Source organism: Aquarana catesbeiana, linkage group LG01 (assembly GCF_042186555.1).
Source record: "Aquarana catesbeiana isolate 2022-GZ linkage group LG01, ASM4218655v1, whole genome shotgun sequence".
Lineage (NCBI taxonomy): Eukaryota > Metazoa > Chordata > Amphibia > Anura > Ranidae > Aquarana > Aquarana catesbeiana.
The window spans coordinates 748,348,068-748,364,984 of record NC_133324.1 but is presented as its reverse complement, the minus strand read 5'-3'; the positions used below and the strand labels follow the sequence as shown (position 1 = coordinate 748,364,984).

The following is a 16,917-nucleotide window of genomic DNA, read 5'->3' as shown; positions in this document are numbered from 1 at the left end:
GTTTTTTGTATTTGTAACTTCTGGCCTGTGTGGAATATTATTTTTGTTTTAATGTTTTTTAGGTGATATTCCTTACTGGATTGTGAAAAACTCTTGGGGTACAACTTGGGGTATAGATGGCTATGTACATATAAAAATGGGAGGTAATTTATGTGGTAAGTTTAAATGATCACTAAAAACAAATTTATCTTTTACTCATTATATTCACTGCAGTTGGTTAAATAACATTTAGTACAGTTCTTCTTAAACTGACCTCAAACTTTACACCCAGAGCTGGGGACATACATCATTATTTCTATCCATATAGGTCCAATTACAATGGAATTTGTCAAGATACGTGATTGTTCAGTTGTCCAATGATGAAAGATGTGGAACCTTATTGTTTTATTAACATAATTCAATTACCATGGAGATTCATTCACATCTTTATTAAGCGTTTTTATTTTATAATTTTCAGTCAGGTTGGAAAAAGTATGTGATTTGTTTTATGACAACAACCTCCAACCAATGTTTTCCTGCAGCTCTTGAAGAATAAATTAAGACTGTTCTTCATTACAAAGCTGTTTATTGACATTTCTAAAATTCATAAGATTCCATATGTGAAATGTTTCCGGTCTTCCCACAGCATTTCAATTGTATTGAAATCTGGACCCAACTTTGCCCTTCCTTAATACAGATTTTCTTCTGTTTGAGTCATTCTGTTGTCTATTTAGTCATTCATTTTTCCAGTGATTAGTACAAATATTTTTCTGATTGGACAATGTGGAGTGGAGGGGTGATAATGTCGCTATCACCAACACGTCCATTTAACCACTTAAGGACCGCCTAACGCCGATTTACGTCGGCAAGGCGGCACGGGCAGGCAAAATCACGTACATGTACGTGATTTGCCTCTCGCGGGTGGGGGGTCCGATCGGACCCCCCCCGGTGCCCGAAGCGGTCCCGTTCTGTTCCCCGGCGATCCGAGATGAGGGGGAGGCCATCCGTTCGTGGCCCCCCCCTCGCGATCGCCGCCGGCCAATGGGAACACTCCTTTGCTGCTGTATGCTAAACAGCAGCAAAGGAAATGATGTCATCTCCCCTCGGCTCGGTATTTTCCGTTCCAGCGCCGAGGGGAGAAGACATCAATGTGAGTGCACAACACACACACACAGTAGAACATGCCAGGCATACAAAACACCCCGATCCCCCCCCCGATCGCCCCCCGATCCCCCCCCCAATCACCCCCCCCCCCTGTCACAAACTGACACCAGCAGGTTTTTTTTTTTTTTTTTTTTTTTTTTTTTTCTGATTACTGCATAGTGTCAGTTTGTGACAGTTACAGTGTTGGGACAGTGAGTATTACCCCCCTTTAGGTCTAGGGTACCCCCCTAACCCCCCCTAATAAAGTTTTAACCCCTTGATCACCCCCTGTCACCAGTGTCGCTAAGCGATCATTTTTCTGATCGCTGTATTAGTGTCGCTGGTGACGCTAGTTAGTGAGGTAAATATTTAGGTTCGCCGTCAGCGTTTTATAGTGACAGGGACCCCCATATACTACCTAATAAATGTTTTAACCCCTTGATTGCCCCCTAGTTAACCCTTTCACCACTGATCACCGTATAACCGTTACGGGTGACGCTGGTTAGTTCGTTTATTTTTTATAGTGTCAGGGCACCCGCCGTTTATTACCTAATAAAGGTTTAGCCCCCTGATCGCCCGGCGGTGATATGCGTCGCCCCAGGCAGCGTCAGATTAGCGCCAGTACCGCTAACACCCACGCACGCAGCATGCGCCTCCCTTAGTGGTATAGTATCTGATCGGATCAATATCTGATCCGATCAGATCTATACTAGCGTCCCCAGCAGTTTAGGGTTCCCAAAAACACAGTGTTAGCGGGATCAGCCCAGATACCCGCTAGCACCTGCGTTTTGCCCCTCCGCCCAGCCCACCCAAGTGCAGTATCGATCGATCACTGTCACTTACAAAACACTAAACGCATAACTGCAGCGTTCGCAGAGTCAGGCCTGATCCCTGCGATCGCTAACAGTTTTTTTGGTAGCATTTTGGTGAACTGGCAAGCAAGCACCAGGCAGCGTCAGGTTAGCGCCAGTACCGCTAACACCCACGCACGCACCGTACACCTCCCTTAGTGGTATAGTATCTGATCGGATCAATATCTGATCCGATCAGATCTATACTAGCGTCCCCAGCAGTTTAGGGTTCCCAAAAACGCAGTGTTAGCGGGATCAGCCCAGATACCTGCTAGCACCTGCGTTGTGCCCCTCCGCCCGGCCCAGCCCAGCCCACCCAAGTGCAGTATCGATCGATCACTGACACTTACAAGGCACTAAACGCATAACTGCAGCGTTCGCAGAGTCAGGCCTGATCCCTGCGATCGCTAACAGTTTTTTTGGTAGCATTTTGGTGAACTAGCAAGCACCGGCCCCAGGCAGCGTCAGGTTAGCGCCAGTACCACTAACACCCACGCACGCAGCATACGCCTCCTTTAGTGGTATAGTATCTGAACGGATCAATATCTGATCCGATCAGATCAGATCTATACTAGCGTCCCCAGCAGTTTAGGGTTCCCAAAAACGCAGTGTTAGCGGGATCAACCCAGATACCTGCTAGCACCTGCGTTTTGCCCCTCCGCCCGGCCCAGTCCAGCCCACCCAAGTGCAGTATCGATCGATCACTGTCACTTACAAAACACTAAACGCATAACTGCAGCGTTCGCAGAGTCAGGCCTGATCCCTGCGATCGCTAACAGTTTTTTTGGAAGCTTTTTATTGAACTGGCAAGCACCAGCGGCCTAGTACACCCCGGTCGTAGTCAAACCAGCACTGCAGTAACACTTGGTGACGTGGCGAGTCCCATAAGTGCAGTTCAAGCTGGTGAGGTGACAAGCACAAGTAGTGTCCCGCTGCCACCAAAAAGACAAACACAGGCCCGTCATGCCCATAGTGCCCTTCCTGCTGCATTCGCCAATCCTAATTGGGAACCCACCACTTCTGCAGCGCCCGTACTTCCCCCATTCACATCCCCCAACGAAATGCAGTCGGCTGCATGAGAGGCATTTTTATGTGCTCCCGAGTACCCCTACCCAACGAACCCCCCCAAAAAGATGTTGTGTCTGCAGCAAACGCGGATATAGGCGTGACACCCGCTATTATTGTCCCTCCTGTCCTGACAATCCTGGTCTTTGCATTGGTGAATGTTTTGAACGCTACCATACACTAGTTGAGTATTAGCGTAGGGTACAGCATTGCACAGACTAGGCACACTTTCACAGGGTCTCCCAAGATGCCATCGCATTTTGAGAGACCCGAACCTGGAACCGGTTACAGTTATAAAAGTTAGTTACAAAAAAAGTGTAAAAAAAAAAAAATATATATAAAATAAAAAAAAATAGTTGTCGTTTTATTGTTCTCTCTCTCTATTCTCTCTCTCTATTGTTCTGCTCTTTTTTTACTGTATTCTATTCTGCAGTGTTTTATTGTTATTGTTATTGTTATTGTTATGTTTTATCATGTTTGTTTTTCAGGTATGTAATTATTTATACTTTATTGTTTACTGTGCTTTATTGTTAACCATTTTTTTGTCTTCAGGTACGCCATTCACAACTTTGAGTGGTTATACCAGAATGATGCCTGCAGGTTTAGGTATCATCTTGGTATCATTCTTTTCAGCCAGCGGTCGGCTTTCATGTAAAAGCAATCCTAGCGGCTAATTAGCCTCTAGACTGCCTTTACAAGCCGTGGGAGGGAATGCCCCCCCCCCCCCCCACCGTCTTCCGTGTTTTTCTCTGGCTCTCCTGTCTCAACAGGGAACCTGAGAATGCAGCCGGTGATTCAGCCAGCTGACCATAGAGCTGATCAGAGACAAGAGTGGCTCCAAACATCTCTATGGCCTAAGAAACCGGAAGCTACGAGCATTTTATGACTTAGATTTCGCCGGATGTAAATAGCGCCATTGGGAAATTGGGGAAGCATTTTATCACACCGATCTTGGTGTGGTCAGATGCTTTGAGGGCAGAGGAGAGATCTAGGGTCTAATAGACCCCAATTTTTTCAAAAAAGAGTACCTGTCACTACCTATTGCTATCATAGGGGATATTTACATTCCCCGAGATAACAATAAAAATGATTTAAAAAAAAAAAAATGAAAGGAACAGTTTAAAAATAAGATAAAAAAGCAAAAAAATAATAAAGAAAAAAAAAAAAAAAAAAAAAAAGCACCCCTGTCGCCCCCTGCTCTTGCGCTAAGGCGAACGCAAGCGGCGGTCTGTCGTCAAATGTAAACAGCAATTGCACCATGCATGTGAGGTATCGCCGCGAAGGTCAGATCGAGGGCAGTAATTTTTGCAGTAGACCTCCTCTGTAGATCTAAAGTGGTAACCTGTAAAGGCTTTTAAAGGCTTTTAAAAATGTATTTATTTTGTTGCCACTGCACGTTTGTGCGCAATTGTAAAGCATGTCATGTTTGGTATCCATGTACTCGGTCTAAGATCATCTTTTTTATTTCATCAAACATTTGGGCAATATAGTGTGTTTTAGTGCATTAAAATTTAAAAAAGTGTGTTTTTTCCCCAAAAAATGCGTTTGAAAAATCGCTGCGCAAATACTGTGTGAAAAAAAAAAATGAAACACCCACCATTTTAATCTGTAGGGCATTTGCTTTAAAAAAATATATAATGTTTGGGGGTTCAAAGTAATTTTCTTGCAAAAAAAAAAAAACTTTTTCATGTAAAAAATAAGTGTCAGAAAGGGCTTTGTCTTCAAGTGGTTAGAAGAGTGGGTGATGTGTGACATAAGCTTCTAAATGTTGTGCATAAAATGCCAGGACAGTTCAAAACCCCCCCAAATGACCCCATTTTGGAAAGTAGACACCCCAAGCTATTTGCTGAGAGGCATGTCGAGTCCATGGAATATTTTATATTGCGACACAAGTTGCGGGAAAGAGACAAATTTTTTTTTTTTTTTTTTTTTTTTTGCACAAAGTTGTCACTAAATGATATATTGCTCAAACATGCCATGGGAATATGTGAAATTACACCCCAAAATACATTCTGCTGCTTCTCCTGAGTACGGGGATACCATATGTGTGAGACTTTTTGGGAGCCTAGCCGTGTACGGGACCCCGAAAACCAAGCACCGCCTTCAGGCTTTCTAAGGGGCGTGAATTTTTGATTTTACTCTTCACTGCCTATCACAGTTTCGGAGGCCATGGAATGCCCAGGTGGCACAAAACCCCCCCAAATGACCCCATTTTGGAAAGTAGACACCCCAAGCTATTTGCTGAGAGGTATAGTGAGTATTTTGCAGACCTCACTTTTTGTCACAAAGTTTTGAAATTTGAAAAAAGAAAAAAAAAAAAGTTTTTTCTTGTCTTTCTTCATTTTCAAAAACAAATGAGAGCTGCAAAATACTCACCATGCCTCTCAGCAAATAGCTTGGGGTGTCTACTTTCCAAAATGGGGTCATTTGGGGGGGTTTTGTGCCACCTGGGCATTCCATGGCCTCCGAAACGGTGTTAGGCAGTGAAGAGTAAAATCAAAAATTCACGCCCTTAAAAACGCTGAAGGCGGTGATTGGTTTTCGGGGCCCCGTACGCGGCTAGGCTCCCAAAAAGTCCCACACATGTGGTATCCCTATACTCAGGAGAAGCAGCTAAATGTATTTTGGGGTGCAATTCCACATAGGCCCATGGCCTGTGTGAGCAATATATCATTTAGTGACAACTTTGTGCAAAAAAAAAAAAAAAAAAAAGTGTCACTTTCCCGCAACTTGTGTCAAAATATAAAATATTCCATGGACTCAATATGCCTCTCAGCAAATAGCTTGGGGTGTCTACTTTCCAAAATGGGGTCATTTGGGGGGGGTTGTGCCACCTGGGCATTCCATGGCCTCCGAAACTGTGATAGGCAGTGAAGAGTGAAATCAAAAAGTTACACCCTTAGAAATCCTGAAGGCGGTGATTGGTTTTCGGGGTCCCATACGCGGCTAGGCTCCCAAAAAGTCCCACACATGTGGTATCCCCGTACTCAGGAGAAGTAGCTGAATATATTTTGGGGTGCAATTCCACATAGGCCCATGGCCTGTGTGAGCAATATATCATTTAGTGACAACTTTTTGTAAATATTTTTTTTTTTTTTTTTTTTTGTCATTATTCAATCACTTGGGACAAAAAAAATAAATATTCAATGGGTTCAACATGCCTATCAGCAATTTCCTTGGGGTGTCTACTTTCCAAAATGGGGTCATTTGGGGGGGTTTTGTACTGCCCTGCCATTTTAGCACCTCAAGAAATGACATAGGCAGTCATAAACTAAAAGCTGTGTAAATTCCAGAAAATGTACCCTAGTTTGTAGACGCTATAACTTTTGCGCAAACCAATAAATATACGCTTATTGACATTTTTTTTACCAAAGACATGTGGCCGAATACATTTTGGCCTAAATGTATGACTAAAATTGAGTTTATTGGATTTTTTTTATAACAAAAAGTAGAAAATATCATTTTTTTTCAAAATTTTCGGTCTTTTTCCGTTTATAGCGCAAAAAATAAAAACTGCAGAAGTGATCAAATACCATCAAAAGAAAGCTCTATTTGTGGGAAGAAAAGGACGCAAATTTCGTTTGGGTACAGCATTGCATAACCGCGCAATTAGCAGTTAAAGCGACGCAGTGCCAAATTGGAAAAAGACCTCTGGTCCTTAGGCAGCATAATGGTCCGGGGCTCAAGTGGTTAAAGGACACCTTCTAATCATTGACAAAAATACAAGGTGATCTATGAATTGTGGCTGTGCTCAGCAAGTGACTCCCTGCGTTCCATGTGCATAGGGAAGCCACCCACACAGAAACCCAGCAGTACCTGGAAGATCATGACTATCATTGTAGTAGCACCCACTTCCCCAGCAGCCCGTCAGGTGTGAGGTATGCATACGTACATTGTGCTAAGCTGGACCAATCTAAGTATGTAATACACATACTCCCAGAATTCAGCTGTAGCCTCCCTGACGGTATTCCCGAGTGTGGCTCTGGGTTAAATTTCAGCACCATTAGCGGTAACCCTGAGCCACACTCGGGATTACATCTCAGGATCCTGGTGCAGGTTACTTACCTCGTCCCCAGGATCCTGCGATGTCCCCCCGCGCTGTCTGCGGGCTCCGTCCTCTGCCCGAAGCCTCTCTGTGCCGGGCTCCGTTCCCTGCGAGCGACGCGACGCACGGGGGTGGAGCCCGGCGGCAAATTAAAAAAAAATTTTAAATCATAACACATACAGTACTGTAATCTTACAGATTACAGTACTGTATAAAATCATTTCACTTCCCTTTTTGTCCCCAGTGCTTTGGCATATTATTATATATACTGTTCTTTCTGGAAACTTGAGATTGTCCATAGCAACCAAAAAGTGTCCCTTTATGTCAAAAGTGGCTTTAGACCAGCTAGAAAACAGTGATAATAAATTAGAACACTTGCAGAATTGAGCGATAGTGAATCATGGGGAAGCCATTTTATTATATATATATATATATATATATATATATATATATATATATATATATATATATATATATATATATATATATATATATATATATATAATTTTATTTATTTTTTTATGATTTTGCGTTTCAAACTTCATCATACCCGGGATGTCTACTAGACTCTTGGTGGACAGATCTAAGTGTGTTATTGCTAAGAATTACAGACCTACAATATAAAACGCCAAATTTCTATTCAAAATAATTGTACTGCTTTGAGACGCAAAAATCTGAAATAATCATACCTCCAGGGAGGTTAAAAGAGAAGTATGGACTTAAAAAATAAATAATTTTACTCCCCTAGGTGGATGCAGCGTTGATACAATGCTACATCTGTCTCACGACAGCTCTGCAGGGAGAACTGACTGATCAAACACTGCTGATTGCTCAGTTCTCCCCACAGCTCTGAGCAGAGAGACAGGGCTACCAGTTAGCATCTCTCTGCTCTGCCCCTCCAATGCTCACTGGAGCATCGGGCTGTGGAGGGGGCAGAAGCGCCTCGCTCAGGCTCCTGGCTGATCGCTGAGAGGCTGAGCCAGGTGCCAGTCCAGACTACTGGGTGGATCCCGACCATATAGTCGGGATCTTTTCAGAGCCTGGATCGGCTTGGTGACATCAGCCGACAGTGGAATTTAGCCTGCTGTTGGCTGACAAAGGGTCACAGGAGTGCAGAATGAGCTGCACTCCTGTGATCCATAGGAGAAGTATAGCCAAAAAAGCTTTTTTTTTTTTTTTTTTTTTTCGCCTTTTAAGCTGCAGATATCAACCTGCTACCTTGATGTTCTCTTTGATTTTTTTTTTTTTTTTTTTTTTCATGGTAGGAAGTTCTTCCGGCCCCTCGGCCTACATTAGGCCTTGTTGTCGTTACACAGCTTTGCTTGTTTTCATAAGAGTGCTAGTTTTTTCACACTTTTCCAGCCAAAAATCATTGTGGTGGTCTCTTTGAAACTGCAGAATTGTATTTAAGGAAAGTAGTGGTTTTCTTCTATGGTGTGCGTTTACAAACACCATTCTTGCTCTGTATTTTTCGTACAGTGGCAAAATAATAAGCATCACCTATTTTAGTGCTGCATGTTGTACCCTTGCTGAGATCTTTGCAATGATCTCCTAGAGAGCCTAGCGGCAGTGCTGTATTTCCTCAATATGTAGACAGCTTGTTTTCCCTTTTTAGAAATGTTTTTGTAGCCTTTTTACCTTTTCTTTAGATCTTCTGAAATGTCTTTTTATCAGTTTGCAATATTTTTGTGACCTATGTTCTCCAATTCCATCTGATATATAGTAAAAAAAGTAGCGCTGTTTTATTGCAACTGTAAACAGTGTATATATATGTGTGTGTATTAATATATATATAATTTTTTTTTTTTTTTTTTTCAGGAATTGCAGACTTTGTAGCTTTTCCCAAGATGTGATTTGGATAAGGTATATAAACACTTATGAATGTCTTTATGAAGATGCATCATCAAAATCCGTTATCATAACAGGCAAAAGAATATTGTTTTACAGGCACAGTTTACCATCATAAGATTCTCTTTTTTTTGGACATTGCGGTAAAGAAGCCCTAGCAGCGTCACTATGATACTTCCTTTTTTTTTTTTTCTTTTTTTTGCAAGAACAGTTAAAACTTCAGAACAAGCTTTTGGAGCCTACCCCCTTTCTCTGCCCATGGAATACCTAAAAGCTTAGCAAAAACACAAGGGTAATTAAAGTGAGAAAATGAGTCCAATAAGGAGTAGAGAAGAGGACTAAGGAATGGGGGGGGGGGGTCACATAGGTGTGAGAGGTCATAAAACTATTTGATAGGGATTAAGAAGGCTATGGTCCACATCCAGTCCGCTATCTCTCATGTCAAACAGAATTCTCATTCTCGTTTCAATGGTTTTCCTTCCCTGATATATAAACACCCCCCTCCCCAAACAACCAAAACATTAATGTGAGGGGGGCGTGGTCTGGACATGGCCGTGTGAAGACGTGCTTCTGAGCAGCTCCCAGTCCGTCCCGGCCTTTCCTGCCCTTAAACCAGCCATACCAGCATTCAATCAGCGGCATGTACTCTGCTGGAAGACGCAGAGCAAAGAGCAGCCGACAGCACAAAAGAACACCGCCAAAAACACAGCGGAACGGAGCCATCAGGCAATATCTCTCGGACCCCTGTGACCCATCCCCTGCTCCAAAGATGGCGGCCGCCATGAAGACGAATGAGCATGTGAGTACCCCACAGCACTGCTCACTGACGCAGCCCATGACCCCCTGTGCATCTGACAGAAACATTACTACCCCTCTGCTGCTCCGGACAACCGAGCTTGTGAGTACCTCACAGCATTGCTCACTAACACCGTCCATGGCACCCTGTACTTCAGATAGAGACATCTCTACCCCCCTGCTGCTCAGAGATGTCATCCAAGACACACAGGACTCACATAATACACCCCTGACCCTACACGCAGATGAGGAACTGAGAGCACTGTTGAGAGCAATACCTACCAGAGCAGACTTTGAATCTCTAGCCAGCAGGCTAGAAGCCTCACACCGCAGAGACGTAGCAGCAGTGCGCACTGACATCACAGCACTGTCAGAGCGCATGGGTGCAGGAGAAGCCACAGTAACGGAGCTTACACAGCGCCTAAAGCAAGTGGAAGATACCCAAACAAATCAAACAAAAGTACTATTGACCGAGCAACTTCACCTAGAAGAGATTGAGGATCGCAGCAGGAGGAACAACCTGCGTATAAGGGGCCTACCCGAATCCACGGGTACAGAGGATCTCACAGCTACTGCTATAGCCATTTTCAGAGACACAGCGAGAGCGGACTTTCCTGCGACGATGTCCTTTGACCAGATTCACAGGGCGCTGGGGCCGAAATCAACTGATCCGAACCGCCCAAGAGATGTGATCTGCAGAGTACACCAGTACACCCATAAAGAGATCATATTGCGGAAAGCGTGGGAGATAAGAGATGTGGAATTTGACGGTGCATCTATCCAGATCATGCCTGATCTTTCCAGAGCCACCCTACAGCGCAGAGCGATGTTGAAGCCAGTGCTTGAGTTGGCCCAATGCGCGGGCGTCACGTATCTCTGGGGATACCCCATATCGGTGACTTTCAAGAAAAGATCACAATTTTTCACCTTACGATCCCATGCGGAACTTCCTGCATTGTTTGATTTTCTAGAAACCGATCCAGTAACGGTTCCAGACTGGCTTCAACTGATCCCAAGATTTGCTAACCGCCTGGGGGGTCCAAATCTGAGAAGGCCAGGCTCACCAAGACCACAACGCACTCAACGCAGATCAAGGATCACGTCTCCAGCAGAAGACAGAGAAATCCAGAGTCGTTTGCTGTGGTGAGAATATGTATGATGCCCCAGATGCTTTGACTTTTGCCTTTTTATTCACGTTCGTTTGGGTTTCTTATTTTTCATGTTTTACTGTACACCACTTAAGGCCCCATTCTTAATGTTATGCAGTCTGAACTCCCCTGACATCATACCAAAAGAACTGACTGTCCTCCCTTCAGAGTTGCAGATATGAGCCACCCCCCCCCCCCCCCCCCACTAATCTGGCTGCTTGGGACAGGATATGGTTACTGTTGTGACCAGGGAAGTTGGAGATGGAGTCCTGGAAATGAGACAGGCTAACACCGCACCCCCTAATTGTAGTCACTGGAATAAGGAACTTTCTATTGATGAAGGGGTTTTGATGGTGACACTGCCTGTGCCATACGGACAGGCAGGCGTTAATTTCTCCCGACTCTGTCTCCACGCTATGCAATGGACAATCAGTATTGGGAATATTGTGCATCATTACGTCACTGCTCCCTGTGACGGAAATGTTTTGTCCTGGCTCCACGCCAGTGTGTTTTCTCTGTTGGAACTATCTTGCACTAAGTTACGCACACTTTAAATATGTCTGTGTATTGCCGCAGGGAACTATTTCTCAGGAGTTTGAAAACTTAGGGTTCACTATAAGCCACGATTGCATATCAGCATTGCAGGAGGAGGGTCAACTGGGGAGGGGGGAGAGGGAAAACAGAACATTTATGTTTTGAGTAAAAGTGGTTGGGATGGAGGGAGGAGGGGAACACTAATGAGATTGTTGTAAGAAGGGCCAGTTGGAAATTGCTCAGTTATATGGCAATAGAAATGAAGGATAAGATTGGGGGCAGATAATACAAGGGATACAGATAGATAAGAAGTTACCAATAATAAGAATATGGTTGGTGTTTTACCTTATCTGTTCATTTGATAATGTTTGTGATGTTTACAATGCTTACATGCCTATCTTATATGTAAGGGCGGGAGGGAGGGCGGGCCGGGATTAGCTCCCCCGGTCGTAGTCTAACCTCATCCCCATTAGGCCGAAACACCTTCCCGGTGATAACTGGAGTGTGTTTCATTGCAAGGAATTGCATCTGGTTGCTTAACGGCAACTAGTACGTGTAGGACGATCTTTGGGTTTGATTGTCCACCCCTTTTCTTTGTTTTTGTTTTGTTTCTAGAGCTCTCTTTGCTCTTAATTCTTTTTACCTTTTCTCTTTTCTCCCCCTGCTCCTTCAAGTCTTCTTTTCCCTACTTCATTACTAGCCCCCCCCCCCCCCCCCCTTGTTTTTTGTGTAAAATTTTTTTTACTGGTGTGAGCGCGATGGATCAAATTACTATTTATACCCTAAACACCAAAGGGCTGAATGTGCCGGAGAAGCGTCGCATGCTCCTGAATGATCTTAAAAGATCTAAAGCAGATGTGGCGTTTATCCAGGAGACTCACTTTAAGACGGGTGCACCGATGTGTTTGAAAAAACGATATTTCCCAACTACATACCATGCTACCAATCCCTCAGCCAAATCAAAGGGAGTGTCTATACTGATCTCGGGGAATGTGCCCTGGACCTGTAGAGACACCAGAATTGACACAGAGGGGAGATATATGTTTCTCAAAGGACTGATTGGTGATGTACTGGTGACACTAGCAACTGTATACGCCCCAAATGACAGACAGGATATTTTCATATCCAAAACATTGAACGAACTGCTATCTTTTGCAGAAGGACAACTAATGCTAGGCGGTGATTTTAATGTTCCTCTGTGCCCATCGGTGGACACATCAAATGGAACGTCCTCTCTTAGGAGGGGTGTACACAACCGAATCACCAAGACACTACATGAGACCGGACTGATTGACGTATGGAGACTTTTACACGCCAGGGAGAGGGATTATACATTCTTCTCATCACCACACAAATCATATTCCTGCATCGATCTTTTTCTTTTGCCTCATAACCAACTGGAGGCAATAGACAAAGTTGACATAGGCACAATCACCTGGTCTGACCATGCTCCTATTACCCTGAAATATTCCCTCTCACGAACAGCGACGACAAAATCAAGATTTTGGCGACTAAATGAAAGTTTACTTCAGGACCCCACAGTGTTAGCTGACGTCACAAAAGAACTCAAATTTTATTTTCAGACGAATGATATTGACAATTGTGACCCTGGGATACTCTGGGAAGCCCATAAGTCTGTGATCAGAGGAATTCTGATCAAACATGGTGCACATATCAAAAGGGAACGGGAGAAACAGTTATTAATTCTATTACAGAAAACTCACGATTTAGAAAAAACACATAAACAAAACCCGACCACATCCATAGAAACAGAACTCCTTACATTATGTAGACAGACGGTAGATATACTACAATACCAAGCGAAAGCAGCTTTACAAGCATGTAGAAAACTCACCTATGAATCGGGGAATAAATGTGGGAAAATTCTTGCAAGGGCAGTTAGACAACAGAGGTTACCCGCATATATAGCACAAATCATATCCCCATCAGGGCAAAAAAGGGCGACTCCCATGCAAATTGCAGATGAATTTAAAAATTTTTACTCCTTCTTATATAACCTCCCGAAGTCAGGAGTCACTGACACTGCAATAAGGGAATATCTTACTCTAGCTAATACCCCCAAACTATCAGCAGAAGATGCAGCTGCCCTAGAAGAACCCATCACAATGGCAGAACTACAAGGCGCAATTAAAAACATGAAACCAGGTAAAGCTCCGGGTCCGGACGGTTTGACTCTGCAGTATTACCAGACTCTGCTGCCGATTTTAGGCCCACGTATGTTGAAACTATTTAACAAGCTTACGGAAGGGGGCCACTTGCAGAGAGACACATTAAGCGCGCACATATCTCCTTATACCTAAGGAAGGGAAAGATCCCGCAGCCTGTGGTAGCTACAGGCCCATATCTCTTCTAAATATAGATCTCAAACTCCTCACCAAAATCTTAGCAAATAGATTGTCCCAACATATGACTGACCTGATACACTTAGACCAGGTGGGTTTTGTCCCTACGCGTGAAGCTAGGGACAACACCACAAAAGTCCTTAATTTGATCCACAGAGCTAATATATCTAAAGCGCCTTGTACCTTTCTCAGCACAGATGCTGAGAAAGCATTTGATTGGGTGAACTGGGAATTTATGATAGCAGTCCTCAAGCATATCGGATTAGGTAACCACATGTTACAATGGATCTCTAATGTTTACTCTTTACCCACTGCTAGGGTCAAGGCTAATGGAATCCTTTCTGCTCCTTTTAATATTTCTAATGGTACCAGACAAGGATGCCCGCTATCACCCCTTCTCTTTGCCCTGATACTTGAACCCTTTCTAAACACGATACGCAGGAACCCAGATATCTCTGGGATTACCATAGGTCACAGACAATACAAGATTTCCGCATAAGCGGATCATCTTCTATTTTCCTTAACCAACCCGATTATCTCCCTCCCAAATTTAATTAAAGAATTTCAGATATACGGGAACATGTCTAACCTAAAGATTAATTTTGACAAATCAGCAGCAATGGGAATCAATATGCCGATGGAACAACTTTCCGTTCTGAAGTCCAAATTCAATTTCAAATGGTCGGATAGTCACTTCAAATACCTGGGCACTAACATACTCAGGGATTTGAAATGCACATTTGAACTGAACTTCCCTCCAATCCTGAGCAAAGTTAAAGAGTTACTCGCAGAGTGGGGCAAAGGTCTTCACTCATGGTTTGGGAGATGCAGTCTAATCAAGATGTGCATTCTCCCGAAATTTCTATACCTATTTCAAGCCTTACCTATAAGAATCCCCGCTAACTACTTTAAACAAATACATTCCCTATTCATAAAATTTGTGTGGTCACACTCTAAGCCTAGACTAAAAAGATGCTATTTGACTCTACCGAAACACTATGGAGGTCTCGCCCTTCCTGACGCAAAACACTATTATCAAGCTGTGCATCTAGGGAGGATCGTTGACTGGAACAGACACGACAAAACTAAACTATGGATCCAAGTAGAGAACCATCAGGTTAATATACCCTTGAAAGGGGCTATCTGGTGTTACGATAAACTACCTAGGGACATGACTTCACACCCTACCATTGGTGCCACGCTGTCAGTGGGCTTAAATATACTTAAAAACACTTCATTGACCTCTAAACAGTCCCCCTTATTCCCCATTCTGGGGAATCCAGCCTTCGAGCCAGGGCTAGACTATTCAAACTATGAGACGCTCTGGGAGTCAGGTAAAGACTGTGCATCACATTATGTGGAAGACGACCACTGGACCTCAATTCAGTCCCTGACGAATGATAACGGGGGTTTTCAATTGTCATTTTGGAAAGCGATTCGGCTACACCATTTCCTGTACTCAATACCAGAACTGATGCGATATAAGCGCGATATGACGATGCTAGAAGAATACTGTAGAGGGGAGGGCACTCTGCCTCAGGTGCTCTCCAAGACATACTCACTACTCAACACACCAACTGAACAACCAGACTTGCTATTTTTACAAAAGTGGGAACAGGATCTACAATGTAATTTTACAGCAGCACAAACACAAAACATACTTCAACTTACGCTGAAATCATCCATCTGTACAAAAATTCAGGAGACAAATTACAAAATTCTGACTAGATGGTATTACACACCTCAATTATTACACAAATTTTTCCCCGGCACTTCTGATAGATGCTGGAGGTGCGGTTCTGAGGAGGGGACGCTCCTACACATTTTTTGGACCTGTTCACTAGTACAGCAGTTTTGGGTAGCAGTAGAGACAATTGTTAAAAAATTCACGAATCACATAACGCAGAGAGATCCAGCCGTTTTTCTGTTACATGCCACCTCAGCCCCAATTAAATCATATAAAAAGTCAGTGGTCAGACATCTGCTCAATGCAGCGAAGTCCTGTATTCCAGCCTTGTGGAAACAGAGTACACCCCCTACAGTGGGAATGTGGCTTTGTAGAGTTGAAGAAATCAAAAAGATGGAAGACCTAATACTGACTGCCCAACACAAGCAAGACAAACATTCAAGAAACTGGTTATCCTGGAACATATATATTTTCTCAGATGAAGGACAAACCTTATTAAATTCTTGAGAATCCCTTGATTAGGTAGCGGCTGCGGGACAGAACCTTGGCCGGGTCCATCGCGCTCGCGTCTATTTATAACCCCCCCCCCTCTCTCACCACTTCCATTCTGTCTTTACTTCATATATATATATATTTTTCTTTTTTCTGTGCAATAAGTGGTCTATTATTTCAGTAACAGACAACTTTCCATTCACACCAATTATGTTGGAATTATGTAAGAATAAGCAAATATTGGGAAGATGTCATTCCTGTTATATTGTAATACTGCATGGTGGTTGATATACCTATGGACTACAAAGACGGATTCACGAATTTAAAGAGGATTAAAGATGTCATAGGCCAGTTTCTATGCAGATAGAATGGAGCAGTTTAATGGAAAGGATATATGATGACTGTATTTGTCAGAATGCTATTAGAAAGAACACAGATGTATTCTATCGATTATGATATGCTTTTCCTTCTTCCTTATTTGTTTTTGTTTTCTCTTTTCTTTGTCAAAAATTTCAATAAAAATTATATTTGAACAAAACATTAATGTATTATGGAATGTTTTGGCTGTAAAAAATGATGTCCCACAGGTGTGCAGTTTCACCACTATAACATCTTAGTTGCACTTGTTGCATAGAATGTGGTGCTCCACATAATTGAAGGTGCAGCTGTATGATCCAGCAATATAGAAAGTTATGTGTAATAAGTTTTAACAGATTAGTGTGGCTGCACAGCTTGCAGCATGTATTGTTGCAATGTTTTGTACCCTTGTTTTTGTCCCTGTATTCAGAATCAAATTTTCCTTTTTATTAATTTATGTCTGTTATTTTTTTTGTAGGAGTGGGCATAGCGGTAGGGTCGCAATGGCAACCCCACTCGTCCTCCAGGGGGCCCAGGCAACAAGAGGAGCAAGGATAGGAGGCGAATCGGTCAACTGTATTTTCCTGCAGCAGTTGAACAACTGTTTTTC

The 16,917-nt window shown here is 43.2% G+C and overlaps 1 protein-coding gene across 1 annotated transcript in view; it reads left to right on the top strand.

Annotated features, from left to right (window-relative positions):
• CTSO (cathepsin O) overlaps positions 1-16,488 on the top strand; it is a 43,271-nt gene extending 26,783 nt beyond the window's left edge. The window contains exons 7-8 of the mRNA XM_073605662.1: positions 63-155; positions 8,902-16,488. Coding sequence (XP_073461763.1) covers positions 63-155; positions 8,902-8,936 — 128 coding nt within the window. The 3' untranslated portion in view covers positions 8,937-16,488. The remainder of the gene's footprint in view (positions 1-62; positions 156-8,901) is intronic.
• Positions 16,489-16,917: the final 429 nt, after the last annotated feature.